Source organism: Cydia strobilella, chromosome 5, assembly GCF_947568885.1.
Source record: "Cydia strobilella chromosome 5, ilCydStro3.1, whole genome shotgun sequence".
Classification (NCBI taxonomy): Eukaryota; Metazoa; Arthropoda; class Insecta; order Lepidoptera; family Tortricidae; genus Cydia; species Cydia strobilella.
The window spans coordinates 15256808-15284176 of NC_086045.1; the positions used below are offsets into that span (position 1 = coordinate 15256808).

The 27369-nt window shown below is 39.2% G+C and overlaps 1 protein-coding gene across 3 annotated transcripts; it reads left to right on the plus strand.

Moving 5' to 3' along the window:
- LOC134741649 (probable phosphorylase b kinase regulatory subunit alpha) lies at positions 1–27369 on the plus strand. 3 transcript variants are annotated; one of them, XM_063674504.1, is made up of 17 exons: positions 1–352; positions 447–1435; positions 1953–2166; positions 3316–3425; positions 3579–3726; positions 9759–9926; positions 11488–11655; positions 12755–12878; positions 13228–13316; positions 14142–14330; positions 16201–16457; positions 19267–19395; positions 19954–20092; positions 21832–21939; positions 22475–22593; positions 23457–23714; positions 25641–27369. In XM_063674504.1, the coding sequence occupies exons 1-17, from the start codon at positions 94–96 to the stop codon at positions 25872–25874; spliced, it is 3702 nt and encodes a 1233-aa protein (XP_063530574.1). In that variant the 5' UTR covers positions 1–93; the 3' UTR covers positions 25875–27369. The 3 variants fall into 3 exon arrangements, with proteins under 3 accessions (XP_063530574.1, XP_063530575.1, XP_063530573.1); XM_063674503.1 differs by lacking the exon at positions 3579–3726 and adding an exon at positions 6600–6747 and having other exon boundaries at positions 2–352; XM_063674505.1 differs by lacking the exons at positions 21832–21939; positions 22475–22593; positions 23457–23714; positions 25641–27369 and adding an exon at positions 21145–21259.

Sequence of the window (27369 nt, forward strand, 5' to 3'; positions counted from 1 at the left end):
ACATAAGACATAATAATCAAAATAGACGATTTTGCAAAAATGCTGCGTTAAAGTTTTCTTTTATTTCACATACAAGTGAATTAGTGGTCCACGATGAGGACTCGTAGTAATTCCGGAGTTCGCCTGGACTATTACCAAAGGGTAGTGCATAAGTTGATTTTAGATCACCAACAACCAGTTACTGGATTGTTCCCTGCGAGCCCAGACAATGATCATGCATGGATCAGGGACAACTTGTACTGTATATTGGCAGTATGGGGCCTGTCTATGGCCTTCAAAAAGATTGCAGATCAAGATGAAGACCGTGCCAAAACATTTGAGTTGGAACAAAGCTGTGTTAAATTAATGAGAGGTAAGTAACTTTGTTGCAGTTGTTTCGTAATTAATAATTTGTTCACCCTTAAAGTCTGATAGTATATTTATTTTATTTATAAATTGATCCACAGGTCTATTAATGGCCATGATGCAACAAAAGGACAAAGTTGAGAAATTCAAAAGTACTCAACACCCCCTGGACTCTTTGCATGCTAAGTATTCAGCCATCACTGGCCGCACCGTGGTCAAAGACAATGAGTGGGGCCACCTGCAGGTTGATGCCATTTCCCTCTATTTGCTCATCCTTGCCCAAATGACAGCATCAGGTTTGCAAATTGTGTTTTCACTGGACGAGGTAGCTTTTATTCAGAACCTAGTGTTTTATATTGAGTCAGCTTATTGCACTCCTGATTATGGTATCTGGGAGAGAGGTGACAAAACAAACCATGGGTTGCCAGAATTGAATGCCAGCTCTATAGGCATGGCAAAAGCAGCTCTTGAGGCTATGAATGAGCTAGACCTGTTTGGAGCCCGAGGTGGCCCCTCTAGTGTCATTCATGTATTAGCTGATGAAGCCCAGAAATGCCAAGCAGTGTTACAGTCCATGTTGCCCAGAGAATCAAATAGTAAAGAGTTGGATTCTGGCTTGCTTTCAATTATAAGCTTTCCAGCATTTGCTGTTGATGACCCACAGTTAATAACCAAAACTAGAGATACAATAGTCAATAAACTACAAGGAAAGTATGGCTGTAAAAGATTTCTTAGAGATGGCCACAAGACACCAAGAGAAGACCCTAATAGGTTGTATTATGAGCCTTGGGAGTTGAGAATGTTTGAGAACATAGAATGTGAATGGCCTCTATTCCTCTGCTACTTAGTTTTGGATTATTGCTTCCAAGGAGATAAACATAATATATCAGTGTATATGCAGAAGTTAGAAAATGTAATGATAAGGAAAGAGGATGATGGAATAAAGTTGGTGCCAGAACTTTATGCTGTGCCGTCAGAGAAGGCTGATCTGGAACAATGTCAACCCGGGAGCCAGGAGCGTATACCGCTGGGCCGTTGTCCTTTTGTTTGGGCCCAGTCTTTGTATATTTTGGGAAAGCTCTTGCAAGAGGTAAGGAAACAAGTTTTTTTAAGCCTATCCTTAATAAAATACTTATTTTAATAATAAAGCAAAACGCCAAGTGAGCAATTTGAATAGGTTGATATGTTTTAAGGAATCAGGTTGTAGAGATAAAAAGCTTGTCCCAACTTTCTAAGTAACAGGTCAATTTGATTCTAGAAAAAGTCAAAGGAAACCTTTTGACCATACAACTTTTGACTACTGAAGTTTATAATGTACAAAGTATTTTTCTTTCTAGTTAGTTATTTGAAAGAAAGAAAATACATTTATTTAACACCACAACATGTTACATATAGAAAAGAAGACATACAGACATAAAAAACATTGGACGCATTGATTGGATAGGATAATACTGCGGCAATCCGTGGCACTGGTTTTCAGTGGGGACCTGACAAAACTATTTTACCTCACTATTTATTTATTTATTTATTTTTCTCACTATTTTATTCACTGGAATAAAAATATTTAACATTGAATTTAAATCATTTTTAAATGTATTGATTTGCAGGGTTTCCTAGCAGTTGGCGAGTTAGACCCACTAAACAGAAGATTGTGCTCAGAGAAGAAGCCAGATGTAGTGGTCCAGATCGTCATCTTAGCTGAGGACAATGAGATACGGGACAAGTTGATAGAGTATGATCTGCACGTACAAACAATAGCTGAGGTGGCACCTATAGAAGTGCAACCAGCAAGAGTGCTAAGCCATCTTTACACATATTTAGGTGAATTCATACCACAGAGCTTATAAGACAACTCACGGTCACCATCACCTTTAGGCTCTATTACGCTTCAGGTGTTTTAGTTATGTCTGACCATACTCTGAGGGGAGAATATGTAGGTCATTATGAACAACTTTTACTATGGGGAGGACCCTGAAATCGCAAAAAATTATATATTTGTAAAGTAGTTTGTGGCTATATTGTTACAGGTTTCTGTAAAATTATTTCATACTTGTAATGATAAACTTTTTAAAAATGTTTGTTCAGTTTTAGAGCAGTTTACTAAATCTGCTGTCAACGAAAAAAATAACCCACTAGAGTGGTGGTATTTATTAAGTTTAATTTTCCGGACTAAACATTAAAAAATCCCACTAGTTACAGTTAGTGGTAACTACTGGGTTTTTTTTCTTCACAATATGAACTGGTGAGAAAAACAATCTTAGTTGTTACCACTGGAAACAACCTGTTGGTAACTAGTGGGAATAACTCTCATAAAATGATTTCATCTGTTCTCTATAAGTAGTTGTAAATTAATACAAATATTGTGGATGTGGTTATGTATCTTAACGTAATGTATTAGCATAAAGAGTTATTGGAACTCTTCAAATAATATTTGCATATGTAGGTAAAGAAATTTGATATCATATGAAGTGACTCGTAAATTTTATCTCAAAAACTAATCAAGTCTTAAAAACTGTAATAGATGTCATATATTAAAGAAAAAGTGACGAAGCCCTACAGTGCGCGCTTGCCCTTAGAGCTGGTCAAAGACGCCTAGTCTTACTAAGATGGCATATAGTCGAGAAATTCGGACGGGCACCGCCGTGGTGGGTTGGCCTAGGGGTTCATGGCGTTAGCAGCGATAGCTAAAGACGCCGGTTTGAATCCGGCCTTCACCACTGGAGGGCTTCGTCACTTTTTCTTTAATATATGACATCTATTACAGTTTTTAATTTATATATAGTAGTGTGACTACTTAAAAAAACACAAATCAAAATATTTAATAAAATAATTTGATTTGTTCCCAAACTTGTTAATCAAGTCTTGTTAACATAGTTGTCAATATCCGTGCTAAATACACATTACCAACACATTACTCCAGGGAAACAAAAAGGGAGGGTCAGGTTATGCGACTTGTGCTTTTATTTTCAGGTAGAAACAAAAAGCTTGGACTCTCTGGAAGGAAATCTCGAGATGTTGGTATACTCAGTACAAGCAAGCTGTACTCATTGAATGATAGGATATTCGCCTTTACACCACAGGTAATTTTTCTAATCCTTTTTCTTCGTTCGGATTCCAATTTTTATTCGTTCTTTTTACGTAATACCTTTGTCTAGTTAGATGAGTAATCATAATGAAATATTACATTTTTATCATAGTTTTGAAAGATAATCGGTTTTTATTTATTTTGCTAGTTTTCTGACATGAAGCGTTTCTACATTGCTTCCGATTATGAGCTGATGGTTGACACCCTCAAAGCAGAAATTAATTTCCTGAAGTCATCTTGGCAAAACCTCCTTGGTCGTCCACTTGTTGTCTTGACTTTGAATCAAACATATTTAGGTATTGTTTTGATTTGTTTTAATTTAGATATGCTTGCTGTGAACCCTGGTATGAGATTAAATGTGTTTTATGGAGTTTCCATTTAGTTATAGATTCTCTTAGTTATTAAGGTTTTTCATTAGGATCCAAGTTTGCTGTATTAAGCTAATAAGAGAGTTTCATTTATTTTTGCTAACACATTAATCATCTATGTGTCGACCTAAGGTATATTCAACATATTGGTATATTAAAAATACTTGGAAGAGGCACACATACTTTTGGCACTAATTTGTTTTAGGTAGGTACTTATTTAAATATTCAAGATCAGTTTGGATTTCAAGTAGTGTTTTTAATTGTTTCTGAAGAATTGATTATACATATTTAGTTATCATTATTTTAATACATGTATGACTACATAAAAGAAGAAGCTTTTGATATATCTATTGATATCGAACCAAACATACACAGCTAAGAGAGGAATATGCGTCTAAATGGTCCAAAAACCGACAGAGTTGAGAATTAGGTCATTAGATAAGTATTTCTATGAAGTTATGAACTTAATTTCGTTCTATGGGCACCAAGCGGAATTCCACTGCAGAACTGAGATTTTGGTATTTCAGTCAAAATGTCGTCACCCTTATTCCCTAGCCCTACAATAGAGTTCACCGCCGCGCCGGGCGAGCGAGGCAAACTATTCGCCGCGCTCGCCCTGCGGTGCGCGAACATCTGCCCCGCAGCAATTAATTTACTTACTTGGACTCTGTTGCCTGGGTAATAAGGGTGACGACATTTTGACTAAAGAAAATTTTGATTTTAAGTATATATATATCGTCGCCTAGCACCCATAGTACAAGCTTTGCTTAGTTTGGGGCTATGTTGATCTGCGTAAGATGTCCCCTAATATTTTTGTTTTTATTAAAATACTAATATCTCAGTTCTGCAATGGAATTCCGCTTGGTGCCCATACAACGAAATGAAGTACATAGAAATATCTATCTAATGACCTAACTCTTATCTCTGTTGGTTTTTGGACCAGGCTCATACAAAGTTGCCCATGGTCTGTTATACAAATTCTTTATTTCGGAAAAAAAACATTGTTACTAGGGAATGCAATAACCGTCCAAACGTCATAAACGGTTTCGGTTACGGTTATGCCCGAAAAATAACCACACACATAGGTTATAATCGGTTACGGTTATTTTCGACAAAAAATGATAAATTTAAAATCAAGTAATTAAAAAAATGCGAAAATAAAGGAACAGTATTAGGGAATGTGAGTATAAGTCTTGGTTTTTTAATAAAACACATAAAGTACAGTTTTTCTTTGGTGTATGATATCTATTTCAGTTTATAATTTATATATAGTAGTGTGACTACTTAAAAAACACAAATCAAAATATTTTATAAATAAGGGAAGTAAATTTGGTATAGGTATTTTCGTTATTAAAGTACACGAATGACAAAAATTGTAGTTACAAACGTCACAGTCAAAAAGGCAGGGTTTTGTAGTCATTAGAAGATCAATTCACAGAATTTAAGAACCTAAAATAACCGTAACCGGTTATTCGAGTTTACAATAATCGGTTATGATATCAAAATAATCTGTTATAAAACCGATTTGCATTTTTGAATTGTTACATTTATGCTGACCCCCACACTAGGCATAGCCTGTCCTGTGGGGGAAATAATTCGGTTTACAGTAAAAACAATATCGGATAGTGACAACAATGAGGTTTAAAAAAAACGAAATCCCCACTACCGGTTGAAAGTTCGTAGACCTTATGGAAAAGACATACCAATACGTCAATTTATAAGCCGATGATATGAGCAAAACTTTCTTGTTTTTCTTTATACAATGGCAAACACGAATAGTTACTACACTCGCGCGGGATTATAGCACAGCCGGGCTAGCACATGATTGGCGTGAGAGTGTCTCGCCGCGACATAGGCTACCCGTCCCCCTTTATTTCATACAGTTAGTAAAAGACGGGTAGTCTATCTCGCGGCGAGATACTGTCGCGTCAATCATGTGCTCGGCCTACTGAATAAAATTATCCCGTCAGTTCATTCTGTCAAGGCCATCACCGCCTGAACGCTTTGCTTATTGACAACATTGACTTTGGTCATCGAGAGATTCATGGCAAAAGTCGGAGACATTAATCAGATCCCAATATTCAGTCAGAGGGTCTACCACGAAAATCGATATTTCGTTATCTGCCTTTCTATTACTCTTGCATAATATTCCAGCGTTATAGAATAGAGCGTCCACAGACGGACGAACGAAAAAACCGGACAAGTGCGAGTCGGACTCGCCCACCCAGGCTTTCGTACTTTTTTGTATTTGTTGTTATAGCGGCAACAGAAATACATTATTTGTGAAAATTTCAACTGTCTAGCTATCACGGTTCATGATATACAGCCTGGTGACAGACAGACAGACGAACAGAGGAGTCTTAGTAATAGGGTCCCGTTTTTCCCCGTTGGGTACGGAACCATAAAAATGTTTCGAGGTAGGCCCTCAGATTTTTAATTGAAGATCCGTGAGTGATGAATGATTCTAGATACCTGTTGATTCGTGCTGTCGCGTGATGCTAAATAGTATAGTATAGTATAGTAATAGTAAGCGTCGTGGGCGTTCAGTGTTAACATTCGGGCACAGGGCGTCAACGCTATACATCAAAAATCATTTACGTTCCTATGTGTGAACGGCACGTCTGCACACGCGTCATCATTGTGTGAGTAAGTTGCTTAAAAACAGTAATGAGCGTTCGGCAAAAACTCGTCAATCTGCTGTCGCGGGGCGAGGTAATTCGAATCGGGGCGGGGCGGTGCGTGGCCGTTTTGTATGATAATACTCGTACTATTACTTATTCTGTGATTCGGGTGTGCCCTAGAACTTCGACTACGAGGAATACTACATGTCGCGCGACCCGGCGTTGCTCGCGAGCACATTCACCGCGAACGTCGCCTTCCTCGGGATGAGCTGGAAGCAGATGCTCGGCCGCCCGACCATCACGCTACTAGCCACGCAGTATTTGTTAGGTAAACTAGCAGATGCTATTACTTATTAAGCTAGGTATATAACGAACAATAAATAACTATTAGATCTATTAAGTGGACCCGTTCGCCGTTAATCTTTGGTAACCGTAATAGCCAGCCAATTATGAAGTTTAGTTTAAATCTATAGGCTTAATAGCTAGCCATACACGCACGGATTTGCCCGTCGGATCTGCCTGAAAGATGTGTCTGGCGGGCACATCCGTCAATGTGTGGCGAGAAATAGACACAGATGGGCAGCGGACGGGCATCCGGCGGACAAATCTGTGTCTATTTCTCGCCACACATTGACGGATGTGTCCGCCAGACACATCTTTCAGGCAGATCCGACGGGCAAATCCGTGCGTGTGTGGCTAGCTAATAGTTCTGATAGGAACCGATAGGGACGTAGGTATATTTGAGTGGAATATATCGTACAGTCAGCTGCAAATAAGCTATACCTAAACTTTTATGCAGTGTCAGATAATTTTCCAGCTGATGATTATGTCAAAATTTGTAATTTTTTTCGAATGATAGATATATTTTTATTTTGTGTTTGTAATTGTTAGGAGTCATCCATAAATTGCTTGTCAGACCTGGTCACATTTGGCAAACCCCCGTCCCTTTGGTGTGACGTCACATATTTTGCGATTTTGTTTTTAACGAAATCAATTCGAATGAGGTATTATTATTTCAATGAAAAATATTTTTGTTTTCAAAACTATACTAGAAAACTTACAGTCAGACCGACCGAGATAAGTCTGCAACGATTTTGATAGCACACGCAGTGCGTTATTTTAAACGTCAAACTATGGAATTATGACGTATAAATAAATATCAAAATCGTTGCAGACTTACCTCGGTCTAACTCTATCACAAAGCCTATTTGGAATAAAAATTACATGAATGAATATGATTTGACATTGCAATAACTAGTTTTCCTGTATAGCGAATAAATAAAATCGGTTTAAAGTTAAAGTGACGTCACAAAGTTTGTGACTCCCCTCTCCCCCTTTTGACGTAGTTAATGGATGACCTTATACTGAAACTGTCTAAATTACATATAACAAATGTAGCGCAAGTAATCTAACGTTTTCCTTAAATTCTATTCATGCCTAATTTCAACGCTCGTAGGCGTTTTTTCTTATTTTAGTTCACTTAGGGCCTGTTTCACAATGTCCAAGTAAAGTCCTGAATAAGCTACTTGCCACTTATCTGTAGAATAAAGTCATCGTTGACGTTACATAATCTCCAAATAAGCTTTATCTGCTGGATAAAGTGCTTTTTTTGTAGGAAATTTTATCTGGCTGTTAATTTATTTGTTAATTAGCTATCCAATACTTTACTTGGACATTGTGAAACAGACCCTTACTAATTTATAAAATCCTACTTAATATTTCTATGCATTTGATGATCCAATCAAAATTTAAGTAAGGTAAGGTGGGGTAAGATTATCACTTGTATAGAATCTTGAATACTGTTTGTCTTGATATCATACCGGGCGAATATATACCAACCAGTATCGCCTCTCGTAGGAAACTAGGGAATTATTTAACTTAACACTTATAAATGGGGTTTTCCGGTCGAAGTATTTAGCAGATGGCGTCAGCATAGCTTGCCCTGTCAATCCCTAGAATTGTGTCAATTTTTTTTAAATGGAATTTTATGCCCTGGATGCCAGCCCTTTAAGCCAAATCTCATAGAAAAAGGGGCAAGCTATGATGGCGCCATTTATGCAAACCTTTGACAGTTGCCAACCCCATTATACCCATATCGTCGCATAAAGTAGACTGTAATTAATCAACTTACAAATATTGATTTTACAAATAATGCTAATGGAAGGACGCTTATCATGAAGAATTTCCGCTTGTTCCTATCTCTATCGCACGCACATAATTATATTCTTCGCCGATGATGTTGACGGTCAATGCCACTGTGCGAGCGGTACAGTATTATGCGCTTGCGATAGAGATAGGAAATGGTGGATCAATGTACTTACGCAATTCTTCGTGGTTAGCGTCTTTACTTTATGTATTAAGTTTCAAGCTGACCCTTAACTTGCTTGCTTGCTTCTAGCAGTTCTAGCTTTTTATTATATGTTCAACAATAATATTTTCTCAAACATGCAATAAATACATTTTCGTCCCCTTAGAGTTTTGAATGATTCACGGTTACTTTCACTAGACTTATATTGACTTATACAAAAGGTAATCACGGTCTATATCCCGGTCAATATAAATTTCGTCCCCTTTAAGTTTAAGTAACCCTTAATTAATATATAACAAAAAAACGCAAAAAAGAAAAAAAAAAACGGAGAAAAACTTTATAGGGCTGTATCTCCTAAACCGTACGTCGTAGCGCAAAAATAATCAATTTTTCGTTCCCCTTTAAGTAACCGTTAAATTATATTAAGAAAAAAATGCAAAAAATATTTATAGGGCTGTATCTCCTAAACCGTGCGTCGGAGCGCAAAAGTAATTAAATTTTCGTTGCCCTTTAAGTAACCCTTAAATTAAATCAATTTTTTAACATGCAGATACGTCTGCGAGCGATTCTTTTCTCTGCCGGAAGTGTAACTTTTTCCATTTTTTCCTTTAATATAAAACCCTTAATTTATATTTAAAAAAAAAAGCAAAAAAAAAAATACAAACAAAAATCTTTATAGGGCTGTGTATCCTAAATCGTGCCTCGAAGCGCAAAAGTAATCAAATTTTTGTTCCTCCTCGATACTCCACGCACTGAATAACCTACATATCACATTAGGACATGAAACAATCATCATCATCATGTTTGTATTATTATTTCATTGCATGTTTGAGAAAAGCACTATACATACCTCGGCGTGAAAAGGGGTTGCCGGCCTCATATACCTCGGCGTGAAAAGGGGTTGCCGGCCTCATAACTATCCGGCCTCACTACGTTCGGCCGTCTATTCTGTTCGACCGGCAGCCTCTTACTACACGGTCTCTGTAGTAATGTACTATTTTCATCTAATAGATTCATACATTACTTTTCAGACCAGGGTAAAATCCCTATGGCCATGATTACAACCATGAAGAAATTGAAGTCCGGATACATTAATGGCACCCGCGTGAATTTGGGGCAACTGGGAGACTTTTTAAGCACTTCTGCCATAACCAATTTGACGAGTTTCTTGGGAAGTCAAGAAGACGGTTATCCAGATAGTGAGTACTTATAGGTATTAATTATTACATGAGGGAGAATGTTAATTCAATGAAAATACACACACATAAAAATAGTATTGAGGTAAGTATTGCAGATAAGGTCTCTAAGATGATAAGATCATGAAATTTAGTTTCAAATAGATTGCATGTTCCATACAGGTCGTGAAAGCGTGCTGCTACTTGTATGTTTCATACAGCGGGCGCAGCATGGTTCCGTTTTTATCGCCTCCTCACTATGCCCATCACTTTCGCACTTACATACTTGTTAGAACGTGACAGGCATGGTGACAAGCGATAAAAATGCGACCGTGCTACCGCCGCAGGTCGTGAAAGCGTGCTGCTACTTGTATGTTTCATACAGGTCGTGAAAGCGTGCTGCTACTTGTATGTTTCATACAGGTCGTGGAAGCGTGCTGCTACATGTATGTTTCATACAGGTCGTGGAAGCGTGCTGCTACTTGTATGTTTCATACAGGTCGAGGAAGCGTGCTGCTACTTGTATGTTTCATACAGGTCATGGAACCGTGCTGCTACTTGTATGTTTCATACAGGTCGTAGAAGCGTGCTGCTACTTGTATGTTTCATACAGGTCGTGGAAGTGTGTAGTACAATGCTGGCGTGTGAGTCACAATTTGGGAAAGTAATGATGAGTAACAGAACAAAGCAAAATAGTGTTCTTTACACTAAATGAAATATTGTGATTATGGCGGGATTCAAACTCGAACTTGTTTATTTTTTATTTATATTGTTGAACATAATTATAATTTTTACAGTCAAGCCTTACAAATTTCTGTACCCATCATAATAATTGCTGGTCAGTCATACAACTATTAAATGTTCGTGGATTACATAAGAACTTAACTTAGCTATAGACAAGTTTACGAGGTCGAGTGATCTCATATATTAGATCACTAGGTAAATACCGCGCATAAGGGTTATTTTCGCGCTGTCAGCGGTATATTCAATTCCAAGTTATGGCTTCTTTCCTAAACATCGATATAAAAACTATGCATACAGCTACAAGTATTATAGTTTTTCAATTCAATGAGGGCTATCGTTTTTTTGCTCACCAGTTGGCGCCTCTGTTGATGGTGGTCCAAAAGACTAAAGAACAGCTGTCAGTCATTGAAGTGACAAGTGACATTTGACATTTCGAACTATGGAAAAGACCACCATCTACACTAGCGCCCCTAGCGGCGAATTCATACGCGTTAGCCCTCATTCAATTTCAATTTATTTAAAACAAAATGCAACTTTACAGGACTAGCCTAAGTCATTACATTTCTTATATCTAGGTTCGATTATAAAAAAATAACAACAATAATAAATGTATGGACTGAGTACATAAAGATCATGTCAAAGATACATTAAGTCATTTCAATAATTAGGTCAGTGACTCGCATATTTTTAAACAATCCCTCTCAATAACAATTATATAGTTGCAGAGTTATTAGCCACCGCGCCATAACACTTTCCGTTATATTATCTTTTTTTTATTGTGTGATGTACGGAACCCTTGAAACGCTTGTCCGACTCGCACTTGGCCGGTTTTTTTTTCTAGAACTCAACCCCCAAGTGCACAGCTACTTGGAAGAGCACCTTCTGAGGTCGTTCAGCAACAAGATGAGCTTCCTGTCGCGGCCGGCGGGCAGGCCCAACGCGCGCATGCTCAAGCGGCGCATGTCCGTGCGCGGCGCCATCAAGAAGACGCGCTCCATCAATGTGGACTGTGAGTTATATTTATTCCTGGAACTTTTTTCTGGCACACATGAGGGGTTGACAAAATGAAACGTCGACATAACTGTTGTCGATACGTACCTTTACTTTATAGAGAATAATAGCGACCGCGAAATATAGGATACGGCTCATCATCTTCCTAGAGTTAGACCAAGAAAAGTCTGCAACGATTTTGATAGCACACGCAGTGCAAGTGTTATTTTAAATGTCAAACTTCTATGAAATTATGACGTAGGTATACATAACTTGCAAACTCATCTTGATCTCATCCTAGCGTTGTGCCAGCTTTTACCACGGCTCATGGGAGCCCTGGATCCGCTTGGCAAGTGACCCCACGCGTAGGCACTATTTTTTTTCGAAAGCGACTGCCATCTGACCTACCAACCCAGCGTGGAAACTAACGCACGCTGCGTTAGTTTCCACACTACATAGGCGAACAACACGCGAACGCGAAGCGAAGCTTATGCGGAGCGCGGTGAATCAATCCTATGATACCTACCTATAGAAGTGTCCTACGTGGGCGATCTCGTTGCGAACGCGAACGCCGTGGGCCCGCCGCGCCGCTTCGCGTTCGCAAGTTGTTCGATAACGTAAGGCGCTGCGTAAGCCTTATTGGAATGGAAGCCGGTTTTCTCACGATGATTTCCTTCATCCGAACGCGACGGGTAAATATCAAATGATATTTCGTACATATGTCACAGGGCGGACACGCTATACACTCGCGTTGCCATGTGCGAACGGCACGTCCGTACACGCGTCATGCGTCATAGTGTGAGTAAGTTGCTTAAAAATAGTACTGAGAGCACGCCAGAAGTCCGCCAGATTTCTGTCGCGGGGCGAGGTAATTCGAGTCGGGGCGGGGCGGTGCGTGGCCGTTCTGTATGATAATACTATTACTTATTCTGTGCATATGTTCAGAAATACTCATTGGTATGAGCCGAGGTTGGAACCCGTAGAAAATGTAAACTGTACACCAAACAATCATTTTCATTTTTAGTCTAGCGAGTGAAAACAAAACGGTTTTGTTATACAGTGCGTATTGTGTGCACTTATTTTGTGGTTTTATGTTAAAATTAGCAATACGTTTTCAGCGGAGACACTCGGTATGGAAGGCGAGTACGTGGGTCCGCAGCTCGAGAGGAAACCCTCTTGGCTCGAGGTGGACTACGGCCGCAGCCCGTCTCCCGACGACGCCAGGAGGAAATCTATCACCAAGTATGGCTTGTAACAATACATGCACACACATTTACTTAGTTATCACATTGAGGGGGATCTGCACGCCGCTCCGGTGTGTGAGCGAGACAGCTCTATGGACGGGTATACCGATGTTTCGGTCCCACACCGGAACGGAAGAGTATATAAGTATTAAGTAGTTGAATCTAGATAAGGCGAAATCATCATTAAATGCCGTTATTCACATTCCTCTAATATCCAAATTCTATTTACATAAATAATAATATTTAGTTAAATATTTAAGATATTAAACTGAATTTGACATACTCGTATTACACTGTACCTGCACACATTTAATCAGGATAATCTTCATTATTTTATAATATTCTAGGGGTACGTCTACAACCGGTTTAGGCGTTGGCACGATTACATCTACGGAAGTCTCCAAAGATAAATTGCCCACTCCACCCAAAGAACAAGGTCAGTTATTTGTTTCACTTGTTGTTGTTTAAGGCCGTTCCGTCGGTTTGCCGCTGTCACTGTCACATTTCGCGAGAAAGAACGGGAAAGATCATGCGCGCCAACTGTCAATTTTCATCGAATTTTGTTGATATTTGTTTATTTTATAAACGATACCTTACAATATTGAAATTCGAAAGCTATGTAATTACTATTTAAGTTAAGATTGTTTTTTCTTCTTTTTTTGTTTATAGTATCACATAATAAACAACCGAGTAAAGTTTGATTAAAAGTCCGAGTTAGAGGTTACTTTGGGAATTAATTGTATCGAGCGAAGTGTCATAATTCGTGTATTGAAAGCTATGTTATTAAAGATAATATAGTCAAGAACTACATATATTTTTTCCATGTCTACGAATATCAACGTCTCTTAGAAAAACATGATCATGTAAGGAGATTTTTCTGGCGGATTGATATCTGAGCAAGCGATATATTCCAAAAATGGAATCTTGAGTGTTGCCAGGGTTTCAAGGCACGAGGGTTAAACAAACTTTGCTTCCGAGTGAAACACAAAAAAAAACACCATACCAACGCGAGTACATTACTAACTGCATGTAAAACATTACAAATCAAATTCAAACAAACGTTATTAAACATTTATCATTCAAAATCATCACTTAAAATTCAATTCTACCAACCAACATGAGGAAACAACTAAAATTTGCCTTAGATGGGGCACTCCATGCAGGGTCGCTGTCAGTATTCGGCCGCGTGCGCCCCGGCGGTAAACAAAATGACCTTGTCGAGGCGTTAAAATAAAAATACCTGAAAGAATAGTTTTTTCAGGACCTAATATAAACAAGAACATCCCTGTCATCGTCCGCAACCGCACCGCTTCGGAGTCGCAGGGAGTCTCGTACGCGGAGCAGGAAACCGACGAGCTGGTGACGATGCTGCGCGACACCGAGAGCTTGGACGAGCAAGGCGACATCCTGCAGTACTTGGTTGACACGCACGGACTTGAGTTCAATACCGGTAAGTATGCCGAACGTATACTTACAGATCACCACTATAAGGGCCAGTTGCACCAACCACAGTTGACCGACTGATCAACGGCACTCAGCAAAGAAATATGAAACTTCCCATACAATATTTAGGGAACTGTTTAACCTTTTCGACACCAACGACGGATAGCAGGTCCAACGCAAAAGAGAGACGTATCCGTCACCGACCACTGACATAGACCTACGCGCATAAGCATAAAGTTATATTTCAGTTTTGACACTTCGGTGACGTGGCGTGGCGTCTGAGTGACGGCTTTTGTGTTTGACACGGCGTCGAAAAGGTTAACGGTGACACATGGTTTGGTGCAACCACGGAGTAGGATGGAGATGGCAAGTGGGCGTTCCCGTGTATTGTACATATTGTCGCGGTCGACTCACTTTATTGTATTGTATTGTATTGTATTGTATACAATACAATTGTACATATTGTCGTGGTCGACTTTATGCACAGACTATGATCAGTAGTTTTGTTAACTACTTACGTTGAATGACATTTATGTGACACGTATGTTTATGTAACAAAATATTGTTTATTAAATTAAAAATGCCGTATTGTGCAGTATTAAGCTACAGAAATAATTGCTATATAAAAAATCTATCACGCGGAGGTATTTTCTATAACCAGAAAATATTATTTTAGAATGTAACCTGATAAACACAAAAATACAGTTTGTTTGGCATTATTTACGTAATACGTTAATAAAATTCTATTTTATTTCTTAGAACTTAGAGTTCATACTCTTTTGTCATTATTATTTATATTTGTCTAGAATATTCGATATCCTAATAAATGTCAAATATAACACGCTACTCAAATGCTACGGCGAATGGCAAATAGTATTATATAATGGGAAGCTTACAGTCACATATGACCTTTTGTTTTCGGATGTCACTGCCGTCACTGGTGTGTTATACAGTTATCAACAGCTGGCTACTCGTAGGCGTGTAGATATCTCGGACCCACCAGTGTAACGTGACCGTAAGCTCCGTAACAAAATATGTGTAATCGGAGAGCTTACTTATACCGGTTTCTTTAGCCCTTCACTTGCATAATATGATAAGTAAGGGATTTTAATATTTTTTATAAAGTTAATTAAAGCGCCATCTAGTGTTGAGAAGCTGCATTAGTTTAGTGTTAGGCGAGCTTTTGTGAAATAATGAGGGCTATCGTTTTTTTGCTCACCAGTTGGCGCCTCTGTTGATGGTGGTCCAAAAGACTATAGAACATCTGTCAGTCATTGAAGTGACAAGTGACATTTGACATTTCGAACTATGAAAAAGACCACCATCTACACTAGCGCCCCTAGCGGCGAATTCATACGCGTTAGCCCTCATTAAAGAACAGATTATGTTTCATAACTTTGACATTATATTTTAGACCGTGGTATATGTTACCAACAGTTGATATTCATTCTAAAAATGACAACCAGTAAAACCCTATTTGAATGGAGTGGCTATTAATGTATACCGTGTTGTACTTAACTATGAATGTGTGAGTTTGGCGGCACTGGTTTTCATACTAAAAAGCTGTCATTTCATATCCACTAGTTTATTAATTCGTGGGTGCATCGACCCTAAATCTACCACTTATAGTTTGGCAAGCCATATCCGTATAAAAAGGTGGCAAAAAAATACAGTCTCATGCAAGGATCATTTCAGTGTATGGGAAGAAAAAAAATGGTGCAGCAGAAAGTTACTCAATTTGAATAAAATCAGTTTTGTATTTTGTACGTTAGCGCATTAAAGGTTCAATACGGCCTCTTGCCACTATCACTTGACAAATTCGAACAGGATTTTTTTTTACGCTTTATACATCTTATACAATCAACGATTGGTTCCAGGCATGACAGAAAACGGGAAAGCTGTAAGAGTGAAAGACCTCCTCAAAGCTCTATACGAGAAGGCGTGCACGCAGAAGCTGTGGGGCCTCGTGCGGCACACGGCCGGCATGCTGGGCAAGCGCGTCGAGGACCTGGCCAAGGCCGTCACGGACCTGCTGGTGCGCCAGAAGCAGATCACCGTGGGCATGCCGCCCAACAACGAGCACACCATCACGGCGCCGCTGCCCGAGAACGAACTCAGGCAGTTGATACATTTGGTGAGTTCAACGTTCAACACGCAGAACTACCTCAACACAAGACTGAACATAATACAATCGAGCTCACCACACATAAAGCGGGATTTACAGTTTGGCAAAAAAGAGTATAAATTAAAAAGTGGCGACACTGTAGTGTCATCCCTTTCAAATCAATCTAAGAAAAACGGGACGACACTACAGTGTTGCCACTTTTTAATTTCTACTATTTTTTGATTTTTTTTGTTATTACGAAATTAGTGGCGTGAAATTGATTTCGTGACAGTAGTTTTACCAACAGTTTCACGTGTAATTTAATATTTTCGTATTTGCATGCATTCATTTCATGAAATCAATGGGGTTGGCCGGTCGAAATATTTAGCAGATGGCGCCTGTCAATCCCTAGAATTATGTCAAATTTTTGTTTTTTTTAATGCCCTGGATGCCAACCCTTTAAGCCAAATCTCATAGAAAAAGGGGCAAGCTATGATGGCGCCATCTCTGCAAACCTTTGACAGTTGCCAACCCTATTTCGTGCCCTGCACGATTTTTTCGTGAAATTAGTGTCATTCAACTAATTTCGTAGTGTAAATGCGACGTGAAAAACTAGTGTCGCGAACGAAAGTGCCTGCGCTGTGCGGACGTGTAGCTTCGATGCTGATGGGCCGTGGTCACTGCGATACTGTGAATTTCACGACACTAAGGGCCAGTTGCACCAACCATAGTTAACAGACTGATCAACGTCACGCAGCAGAGATCTATGAAACTTCCCATACAATAAAATTTAGCGAACGCTTTAACGGTGACAGACGGTTTGGTGCAACCGACCCTAATTATTTTACGAAATCACTTCCGCATATATCGAAACTACTTTCTTGAAACTGATTTCAACATGCATATAAAATTACAGTTGATTAAAGGCGATCGCTTTTAGTCCAATTTGTATTTAAAATATTCCACTATTTGTTACACGCAGGCATTTCGCAACGAGAAGAATGATCAAGAACATAAGAAGGTATTCGTTTCCACAAACAAGCAAACTTTTTGTTATAAAGCGTGGTTTAGACTAGCAAGAACTTGCATGCAATTTTCATTACATTGTGATATCTAATCAAACTTTTGAATGCAGTTTACCGTAGTAGTCGGCAATGTAACGTAAATTGCATGCAAGTTCTTGCTAGTCTACGCCTCGCTTTAGCCTCGTAACCATATAAAGTTTATCAATTTTTAATTTGAACCTTGTTCTATAAGTAAATTGGAACTAATTTCGTTTGTTTTACAACGCAGTGAAACAAAAGAAATGCTACTCTATTTGTTTCGTCAAAAGGTTCAAATAATGTACATTTAGACTCACGAGGTTAGTAATGTTTTGTGTAGTTAGAAGTGATCGGACTAGGCAGAGTATAAATACCTACCTAAACTTAGTAGAATATAGACAAAAAGTGGAGACTTCCGTACGACTACAATTTTTTGCGCAACTTAAGTTCCGGAAAATGATATTGCTATAAATAGGGTAAAAACAATGCATTCCTCTTTCTTATCCATTATACAATCAATAGGCAATTTTTTTTTGTGACTGAAACTAAATAAAAATTATATATCGTCAATATCGTCAGAATCAGAATCATATTCAAAACTATTATTATTTTATTGTAGATTTTTTCAATGATATGTCGGTTTCTTTTGACCACTTGTAAATTTATTAATATATAAACAAAGAATCTTATTTTATAATAAAAGAAATATAAAAAATTAGAAACTAAAAAATTGTAAATTGTAAATTGAAAACGATTTTTCAGCATCCACAGACATTACTATTATTTTAATCCGGAGTCTCGGATTTGTTTATCTGTGTAATCGTGGTTAACCACTGCCCTATCCAGGGATCGGCAAACTTTTGAGAAGAAGGTGCCAACTGCAGTAGAAGTCACCAGTTTTAGGAAGCTCATAGAGCCGCAAATGTTGTTTTTAGTGGTGTATGAAATCTCAAGGGTTAATGTCGCAGTCGCTTCAGAGCAAATATGAATTTATTTAACTTTTTTATTGTCATCTAGCCTATTGAGAGACTACCATCATAAGTATGTTATCTTCATACAAACGCACCGCGCGCGACTTGTATGTGTGCGCCATAGTATCTATGCGTCGCCGCACGCACACTTAAACAAAATCTCGAGTATCTCGACCCGTTTCTCAGTGCGCCAGCCGGCCCAGCCGGGGCTAACACCGTTACACCGCACAAGGTTCGCGCGTCACGGCTTTTCGGCACCGCTAAATAAATGAAAAATGTGATAATCGCAGGAGAACTTATTTCTCAGTATTGTAGGTAGGTATAGTAACTAAGTACCTACTTACAGTTATAAATCGTAATCCATACTAATATTATAAATGCGAAAGTGTGCCTGTCTGTCTGTCTGTTACCTCTTCGCGCTTAGTTTGAGACCTGGGGAAGGACATAGGATAGTTTTTATCCCAGGAATCATCCTTTACGGCTGTGAAAAGGGGGGTGGCAGTTTGTATGCAGATATGATATAAACGAGCTCCACGCGGACGAAGTCGCGGGCAGAAGCTAGTTTAAAATTATGCAACACAAGTAAAAAATACAACTTCCCGGCACTGAATTTAAATTTAGCTAAAAGTGACAATCCTGAGACAGGCAAGTACGGTAGGCAATTATATCGCATTTGGGCCGGAGATAGCCTACTGCCCTCTTTCTTTATTCTATGCTACCATGCATGACTAAAGACGTAAGTTGACTTTATGAGCCTTTTCACATCCACATCAGCCACTACGAGACCTCTTAGTAAATATTCAGTGACAAGTTGTTTCGCCCCAGGCATATGGCGACGACGAGAGTACGGCGATGCTGACACAAGAGCTGCTCGTGTACTTGGCCATGTTCATAAGGACAGAGCCGCAGCTGTTCATGGAGATGCTTAGACTGCGCGTCGGACTGATTATTCAGGTTCAGTAACATTTTTGGTGCAAAATACTAAATAGGTAAACTCTTACTATTACTCGCATAAGTATGCAATGCCGAATAATAACAACCAAAGCAATTAATTGATTTTTACATTAGAATTAATTCTTTTTACAAGCTTTTATTTAACTTGCCCTGTTAGTATGTACAATTGTACATATGTTAGTGTGGGTCAAATCTTGGAAGCTAATTTTGACCCATTTCCTGATTTCCGATTGAGCTGAAATATGTAAATCGGATGACAATGCAATATTATGATGACATGGAGCTGACCTGATGATGGAGACAGGTGGGTATGGGAACTGTGATAAAACAAAGCAAACTAATTGTGTTTGGGGTCGTTAGAATTGTCTCGATGAGTATTAGTTGCCTGTGGAAAGAAAAGTACAGAAATTTTTGCCAAAAAGTTTTATTACTACCATGGTTTTGTAACTTTTGCATAATCGTGAAAAGAGTTAACGGTTTGCGTAAAAGCGTAGTTCTGAAGATGAAAGATTGCAATCACTAATCACTGATACAGTAACAAAACTGTCTCTTGTCCAGGTAATGGCCACGGAACTGTCCAGGACGCTGTCTTGCGACGGCGAGGAGGCATCGGAGCACCTTCTTAACTTGTCTCCGTTCGAAATGAAGAACTTGCTGTACCACATTCTCAGCGGAAAGGAATTTGCCATCAACAGTGGTAAGAATCATTCGTCTTGTGATTACATATCTGGGAACACCCTGGTACCCATACAACTTATAATCGTAGTTTTAACGTAACTGTGCTAGTTTAATATCGTATATTCACGGTAGTTTTGTTTAGTCTATACTTCTATAGTGATTCTATTCGGAAATTAGAACGATGTAAACATAAAATCACGTGATTAGGTTATGCGGCCAATGAAGTACCGGTCAGGTACCTACATACAACGAACGAGTCACGTTTTTTTATTTTACATTCTTTCAAGATCCGAATCGAACAGATAGACTATACAGGGGCCCATTTCTCGGAAGGTATTAGACTAATATTATTAGTCCACGAACTGTCAAATCGTATGAGTTTCCATAGCAACACACTAATAACATTAGTCTAATATCGTTCGTGAAATGGGCCCAGTCTTCTGATACTTTGAGTCATAGTTTATTTTTTACAATCTTACATATTTTAGCGACCATAAAAAGAATTGTTTTTTGTTTATTGTCGATGTCTATATTGCCCCCATTTTAGTACCCACTTTGCCTTACTAGATGTATAGAAAATGATGTTTATTTATAGAATATATAAATTATTTTTATAGGGTTGTATAATTTTATGTAAAATTAACTTTCTCTTCAACTAATAACTTATTTCTATATTGTACTTATAGTCATGTGGGGAAAGATGTAATTCCATACAAGTGTTTACCCCCGATGGTCCTCTTAACTTTAGGCCCCATTCGCACGAGAGCTTAAAAAGCGTTGCGTGTGTGACGCACCCATAAGTAAGAGCGAGAAAGAGATATCGCTTTCTAGCTCTTACTTATTGGTGCGTCCCACACGTAACGCTTTTTAAGCTCTCGTGCGAATGGGGCCTTATATTCCTGATTCCTGACCTCCAAATACACTCATGGACAAATTGAGAGGAACGCAAAAAAAAAGTTTAAGTATTAATTTTGAAATTTCTTGAGGTGCTGTAATCCAGTAGTTAAACCTTTTATTTTTGCGTTCCTCATTCGTCCATGAGTATATATAAAAAATATATTTCCTTTCCAGCAAATTCTCTGTGTGTAATAAAGGAGAAGTTCTCCAAGAGTAAAGGCGAGTTCTTGTGCACTACGGAATTTTGCTTTTGTATATGTTGAGTGTAAACCCCCTTTGTAATAAAATGCAATTATGTCGAGTTTTATGTTTGTTTATGTACATGTATTTGTGACGCCATTGTTGCGGTTTAATATGCAATTGGCCCTTCTTTACTGTAATTTTATTAGCTTCATTATTTTTATGAACAGTTAGCAGCAGAAGTGATTAAGCGGGCCTGGTCAGGTGTCTAAAACGCCCTATTTTTTTTTTAATTTGTGTAGAAACATATATAATACTGTTCTGATCTTTTTCACACCTCACCCGCTTAGTTGTTTCTGCTACCGGCTGTTTATATATCATTCCTTACCAATTCCGCCGTCACAGATACAATTCCTTATATTTTTATGGACCATATAAAACTAGAACACTTGTAGTTTATAGATGTCAAAAAAGTATTATGTATGTCACCATTAGTAATATGTATTACGTGCTGTTGTTTGTTTAAATTGTATCTAATAATTGTTTTTAGGCTAGAACAGGAACATGCAATATTATCAGGAAAACTCATCTTTTTTTCTGCAACTCCAATAGCAACTTCATAGAATTAACACAAAACAAATGCTAACAACAGATTTTCCTAATATATGATTTTTATTTTAGTGGGTCGCGGAAACTTCTCGATCGTGAGCAACAAATCGCACCGCTACGGCAAGAAATCGCAAATTATCTTGGAGTCTGGTCAGTCGCTCCAGGGTAACATTGAGGACAGTATGTATATACACTTACCATAACAAAGATCTTAACCTAAACTAGAACCTAACAAATACAAAAACTATTCACAAAATGCGCCCCGCGCCCCTCCAGATGCAAAGGAGCCCATCACGCTCGCCGCGTTGCCACGTTGAACAGCGATGGACAACCTTTGCAAAAGGAACTACCCGGAGCGAGGGTCATGACCACTCTTGTTATGTTTTATTTTGCTTACCATAATAAACACAGTTATTGGTTCGTTTTCAAATTATGGTCGACTTTCTCCCATTATTAGATGTACACAAATGTTTGGTAGAGTATGACGCTATCTACTTCACCCGTCAAACTTGCAGATACAAAAAAATTCACTTATTTGTGCGTCTTTTTTCAAACTACTATGGTCACTAATACCTAACGATAAAAAGCGACTTAAAAAACAAGAGTTGTGCATTTTATACAAACATTATCTTGTTCGTTTATGGTTTAGGAATAGTCTATCATTAAACAGTCTTTGATTATCTCGATGAAAATAATACAGCTCTATATTTATCAGTCGCGCCGATCGCGGAGCCGGACCGCCAGGGGCAGTGGCTGCGGCGCCGGCGACTGGACGGCGCGCTCAACCGTGTGCCGAGGGACTTCTACCCGCGCGTGTGGGGCGTGCTGGAACAGGTAGGTACTTCACCACTTTCATCTTCTTCGATCTAGCGTTTTGTCGGCCTAGCACCAGGGTCCGCTTTCCTACTCAATCTTCTCCACTTTGCCCGGTCGGTTCGGCATCCTCAGCTGTGATTGTTGTCTTCCATGTCCGCCATCACGACGTCCGGCCAGCGCTTCTTAGGCCTACGGCGGCCGCGTGACTAGGGCTTTGGACAGTGAGGTTGAGGCATCTGTTTCCGACGTAGTCCATCGGTCTGCGGCTTATGGCCATACCATCGGAGGCGACTTTCCTCTACCACTGCCTCTACCACGTTGGATTTTTTAAACGGCGTATAAAAAGGACATGTGTTTTTTTTTTTGTATGTATGGGAAATTTTTTCTCCCGTTTGTGACTTTTCTAGTACCAGACCTAGAATGGTCTCAAAGAAGCTTTTGTTCCTCGATATACCTTCCTCTTGAATCACTCTATCTAATATCTATTTAAAAAAAACCACATCAAAATCCGATGCGTAGTTTTAAAGATCTAAGCATACATAGGGACAGACGGACGGACAGATAGTGGAAAGCGACTTTGTTTTATACTATGTAGTGATGATGATGATTCAATAGTTTACAGGTCTCAAACGCTTGCCCAACCCTTTTGTTTGTATGATGATATCCTATGAGATGAGTATGAGCAAAAATCGTAAGTATTTGGTAGCATTTTTAAGGTCCCTTTGAAAAATATGTTGGGACCCCATACGTACACCAATTTGTAGCATTAAGCAAATCATGGAAGGTTTAAAAAAAAGTTTTTTGACTAAAGTAATATTTTATAGGAATTATTCGCTTTGTATATCTAAACTTTGTTTTCAACTATATATTTTTCTCCCCAGTGCCAAGGTCTGATCATCCAAGGCAAAGTGCTGCAACCGAATTTGACCCAAGAGATGACGTCCGGAGAATTAAAATTCGCGCTCGCCGTCGAGACGGTGCTGAACTCCATACCTCAGCCCGAGTACCGGCAGCTGGTGGTGGAGGCGCTCATGGTGTTGACTCTCGTGGTGGAGTACAAGGCGGTGAGCCACCTGGGCGGGACTATTACGGTGGAGCATCTGGTGCACAAGGCTAATCAGATATTTTTGGAAGATCAGGTGAGGATCAATAGTTTTTTAGGGTTCCGTACCCTAAGGGTAAAAACGGGACCCTATTACTAAGACTGCGCTGTCTGTCTGTCACCAGGCTGTATCTCATGAACCGGGATAGCTAGACAGTTGCAATTTTCACAGATGATGTATTTCTGTTGCCGCTATAACAACAGATACTAAAAACAGAATAAAATAAATATTGAAGTGGGGCTTCCATACATACAACAAACGTGATTTGTTTGCCGTTTTTTGCGTAATGGTACGGAACCTTTCGTGCGCGAGTCTGACTCACACTTGGCCGGTTTTTTTAATTTAACGTAAAGAGGTCGGTGTCGATTTTGGAGCTACAACTGATAGATTTAGTCGTTGAAATTATACACGTTTTGTTACGTAATATCTAAATAACAAGTATTGGTTTCTATTAGCACGTCTTCTCATCTTGCCTTTTAATAATGAGGCCGAGAGCGTGCGTCAACGGTAATATATGAAGAGAAGGGACAGTTTTTAAAAATTCATCAAAAAATTATGGTCGTAAATTATACAAATTGATGTATAAGAATAGTTTCAGCAAATGTTGTAGATTGTTTAAGTATCAAAATTACGTTGAAATTAAGTCGATTTTCAGAGAAATTGTCACTTGTTTTTGAAGTAATTTCTAGAGAAAATTGAATTCGTTTAACTTTCATTTCCTCGAACTCTAAGTCATATAACAAAAATGTAATCTGATAAAGGTCAAGTACAGAATATGTGTAATATTTTACATTTTTGCGACTAAAATCGACACCGGCCTCTGAAGTCTGGAACGTAAAATATTTTTTCTCAAATATGCAATGAAATTGATATTACGTTCCTTATACTCGTAATAGGCTGCGAAGTCACGTTTCAAGCGCGGTTAGACTTTGAGGTCTTTAATGAAATTTCATGCAAAATTGCCGGCAAGGTGCTTTTTTTAGGGTTCCGTACCCAAAGGGTAAAACGGGACCCTATTACTAAGACTCCGCTGTCCGTCCGTCTGTGTGTCTGTCCGTTGTCACCAGGCTGTATCTCATGAACCGTGATAGTTAGACAGTTGAAATTTTCACAGTTGATGTATTTCTGTTGCCGCTATAACAACAAATACTAAAGACAGAATAAAATAAATATTTAAGTGGGGCTCCCCTACAACAAACGTGATTTTTTTGCCGTTTTTGCGTAATGGTACGGAACCCTTCGTGCCCGAGTACGACTCGCATTTGGCCGGTTTTTTAATTTATAAAATTACCATATATTCCTTTCGGGCATTCTCGGCTCCGTTCGGCACACCATTGCTACGAGCAATTATTAGGGTTGGCACAACTTGAAGTCCCTTTGTGTGCACAACCGTCTTATCTGTGACAATTACTTGAATTTTGACAACTAGGCCAAGCTATAAGAAAGTATAGAGGGAAATGCTTGGAACACAATTTTTGACTTCGTAACTTGTTAGGAATAGTGAGATTTTTTAAGCATTCATTTCCCGGCCTAAACCCTAAATAGCCGAAAGGGATAGTGACGTACATATTAGAAAGGGACAACATAATTCGTCCCTGAATCGCTGTCAAACTTCGGTTTTATAGGAAGTGTAATTTCTGAACGGTAGTACTATTATTTATTCTGTGCTGAAAGTAACTATAAAATCGGTAACACCGTGGGAATTATTTGTATGTGAAACATAGTTTACATAATATCATCGTAATAGTAGTTTATGCAACTGATACATAATTAGAGAAAAGCACTATACACATGTGTGTTACTGAATAGTGGCCGAATGGCCTCACTACGTTCGGCCGGCAACCCCTATCTTCATGGCCTCTGTAGAAATGCACTTTAAACCATAGTCACTATTGTGACCATCCTAATTATAGGTAAATATCGTAACCGACACGGTCACCGACGACCACCGTCAACTTTCAGATGCGATGCAACGGCGACGCGACGCTGTGCTGCGCTAAGGCGGAGGCGGGTGGGGGCGGGGGCGGGGTCGGGGGCGCGCTGCTGTGCGGCGGCGCGGCCGGCGTGTGCCAGCACCTGTACGACTCGGCGCCCAGCGGCTCGTACGGCACCATGAGCTACCTGGCGCGCGCCGTGGCCGCGCTGCTGGCCGAGCGTCTGCCGCCCGAGGCGCCCGTCGAGTGCGCCATCACGTAGGTCGCGCCACCCGGCTTCGGCGGCGATACGCGAGGCCGATTATGGGTCGTTCCACAAATGTCGCTCGCGAAATGCTTTCGCCTTGTATGGCGGCCGCTTGGAACGAAGCGTGCAACTTTACTCGAGAATATAATGCCGATTTGTTAGCAGTCATGAATTATTACCGGTCCGAATATCGCTTTCTCGGCAAATGTTTTCAGACCTAGGTATTAGAATACTGGCATTTCAAAGCGACATTCACGTGGAATGCATCCGGTTTCGCAGACTACGTCGAGACCACATTACGAATCGTTCACGAATAGCGCGACGTCACCAGTGTCACCACACATAGGTGCTATATTACTAATAAAATGCTACGCCAAATGCTACGAGCGGCCGTACCCAGTTGCATCCTACAGTATTTAAACATTATTATTATGTTATGGTATAATATTTTATACCAGTCCATGTTCATCCCTACAGCTGAAATTTGTAGATATTTTTAGTAAACATGAGGACAAGTCGTAAACGTAAACGCATCCTCAGGGAACGAGACGATGATTTTCACGTTTTACGATATGCCTAGAAGTTTCATGATCTGCCTGATTTTACGATCGGCCGCCGACATGTATATAATGTCAAAATCCAACCAAGGAACCATATATAAAGGTAAAACCGAACCGCTTTTTCCTTAGGAAATCATAGATCCATATTTCATGTTAATATTTAGTGCTCTGTCTCGCCATTTCTAAAATTTTAAGTTTTTTGTAAATTCATAAGAGCTTGGGCGAGATTTGTACTAAACTGTCAAAAATCCGCGCCAGCTTTAATGAATCAAACTAGCTGAACCTAGGATTTTTGCCGCCACGTTTGTATACAAGTTTATATAATAAAGTTTTTAAAGTCAACCCAGGAAAAGGAAAACAAAATAATTCTTATTAACCTCGCCGCCACGTTGGTTATTCCAATTATTACCACCAAGTTGTTACCAGTGGTAACTACTTGGAATGCTTTTCCCAATAGTTACCATTACTGGTAATAACTCGGTGGTAACTAGTGGGAATAACCCCGCCACGTCAATGATGTAACAAAGTGTCATCAACGCTAAGCCACACGTACATAACAAACAACCCGTATAATATTAAGTCGTAGCGTGTGAGGCACGAATTGTATTAAATCACATTTAGAAACGGGTCTATCGCGAATTTATTTTGTTACCTTTATTTACCGACGTTTCGACACAGGTTTCACTGGTCGTGGTCGCGGCTATTAAATCACATTTAGAAACGGGTCTATCGCGAATTTATTTTGTTACCTTTATTTACCGACGTTTCGACACAGGTTTCACTGGTCGTGGTCGCGGCTATTAAATCACATTTAGAAACGGGTCTATCGCGAATTTATTTTGTTACCTTTATTTAACGACGTTTCGACACAGGTTTCACTGGTCGTGGTCGCGGCTATTAAATCACATTTAGAAACGGGTATATCGCGAATTTATTTTGTTACCTTTATT

Excerpts from the sequence above, each read along its gene's own strand:
- LOC134741649 (XM_063674504.1), top strand. The coding sequence starts at position 94 with ATGAGGACTCGTAGTAATTCCGGAGTTCGCCTGGACTATTACCAAAGG. Across the intron at positions 353-446 it reads CTGTGTTAAATTAATGAGAG|GTCTATTAATGGCCATGATG; the intron begins GTAAGTAACTTT and ends ATTGATCCACAG. Across the intron at positions 19,396-19,953 it reads GCGTCGGACTGATTATTCAG|GTAATGGCCACGGAACTGTC; the intron begins GTTCAGTAACAT and ends TCTCTTGTCCAG.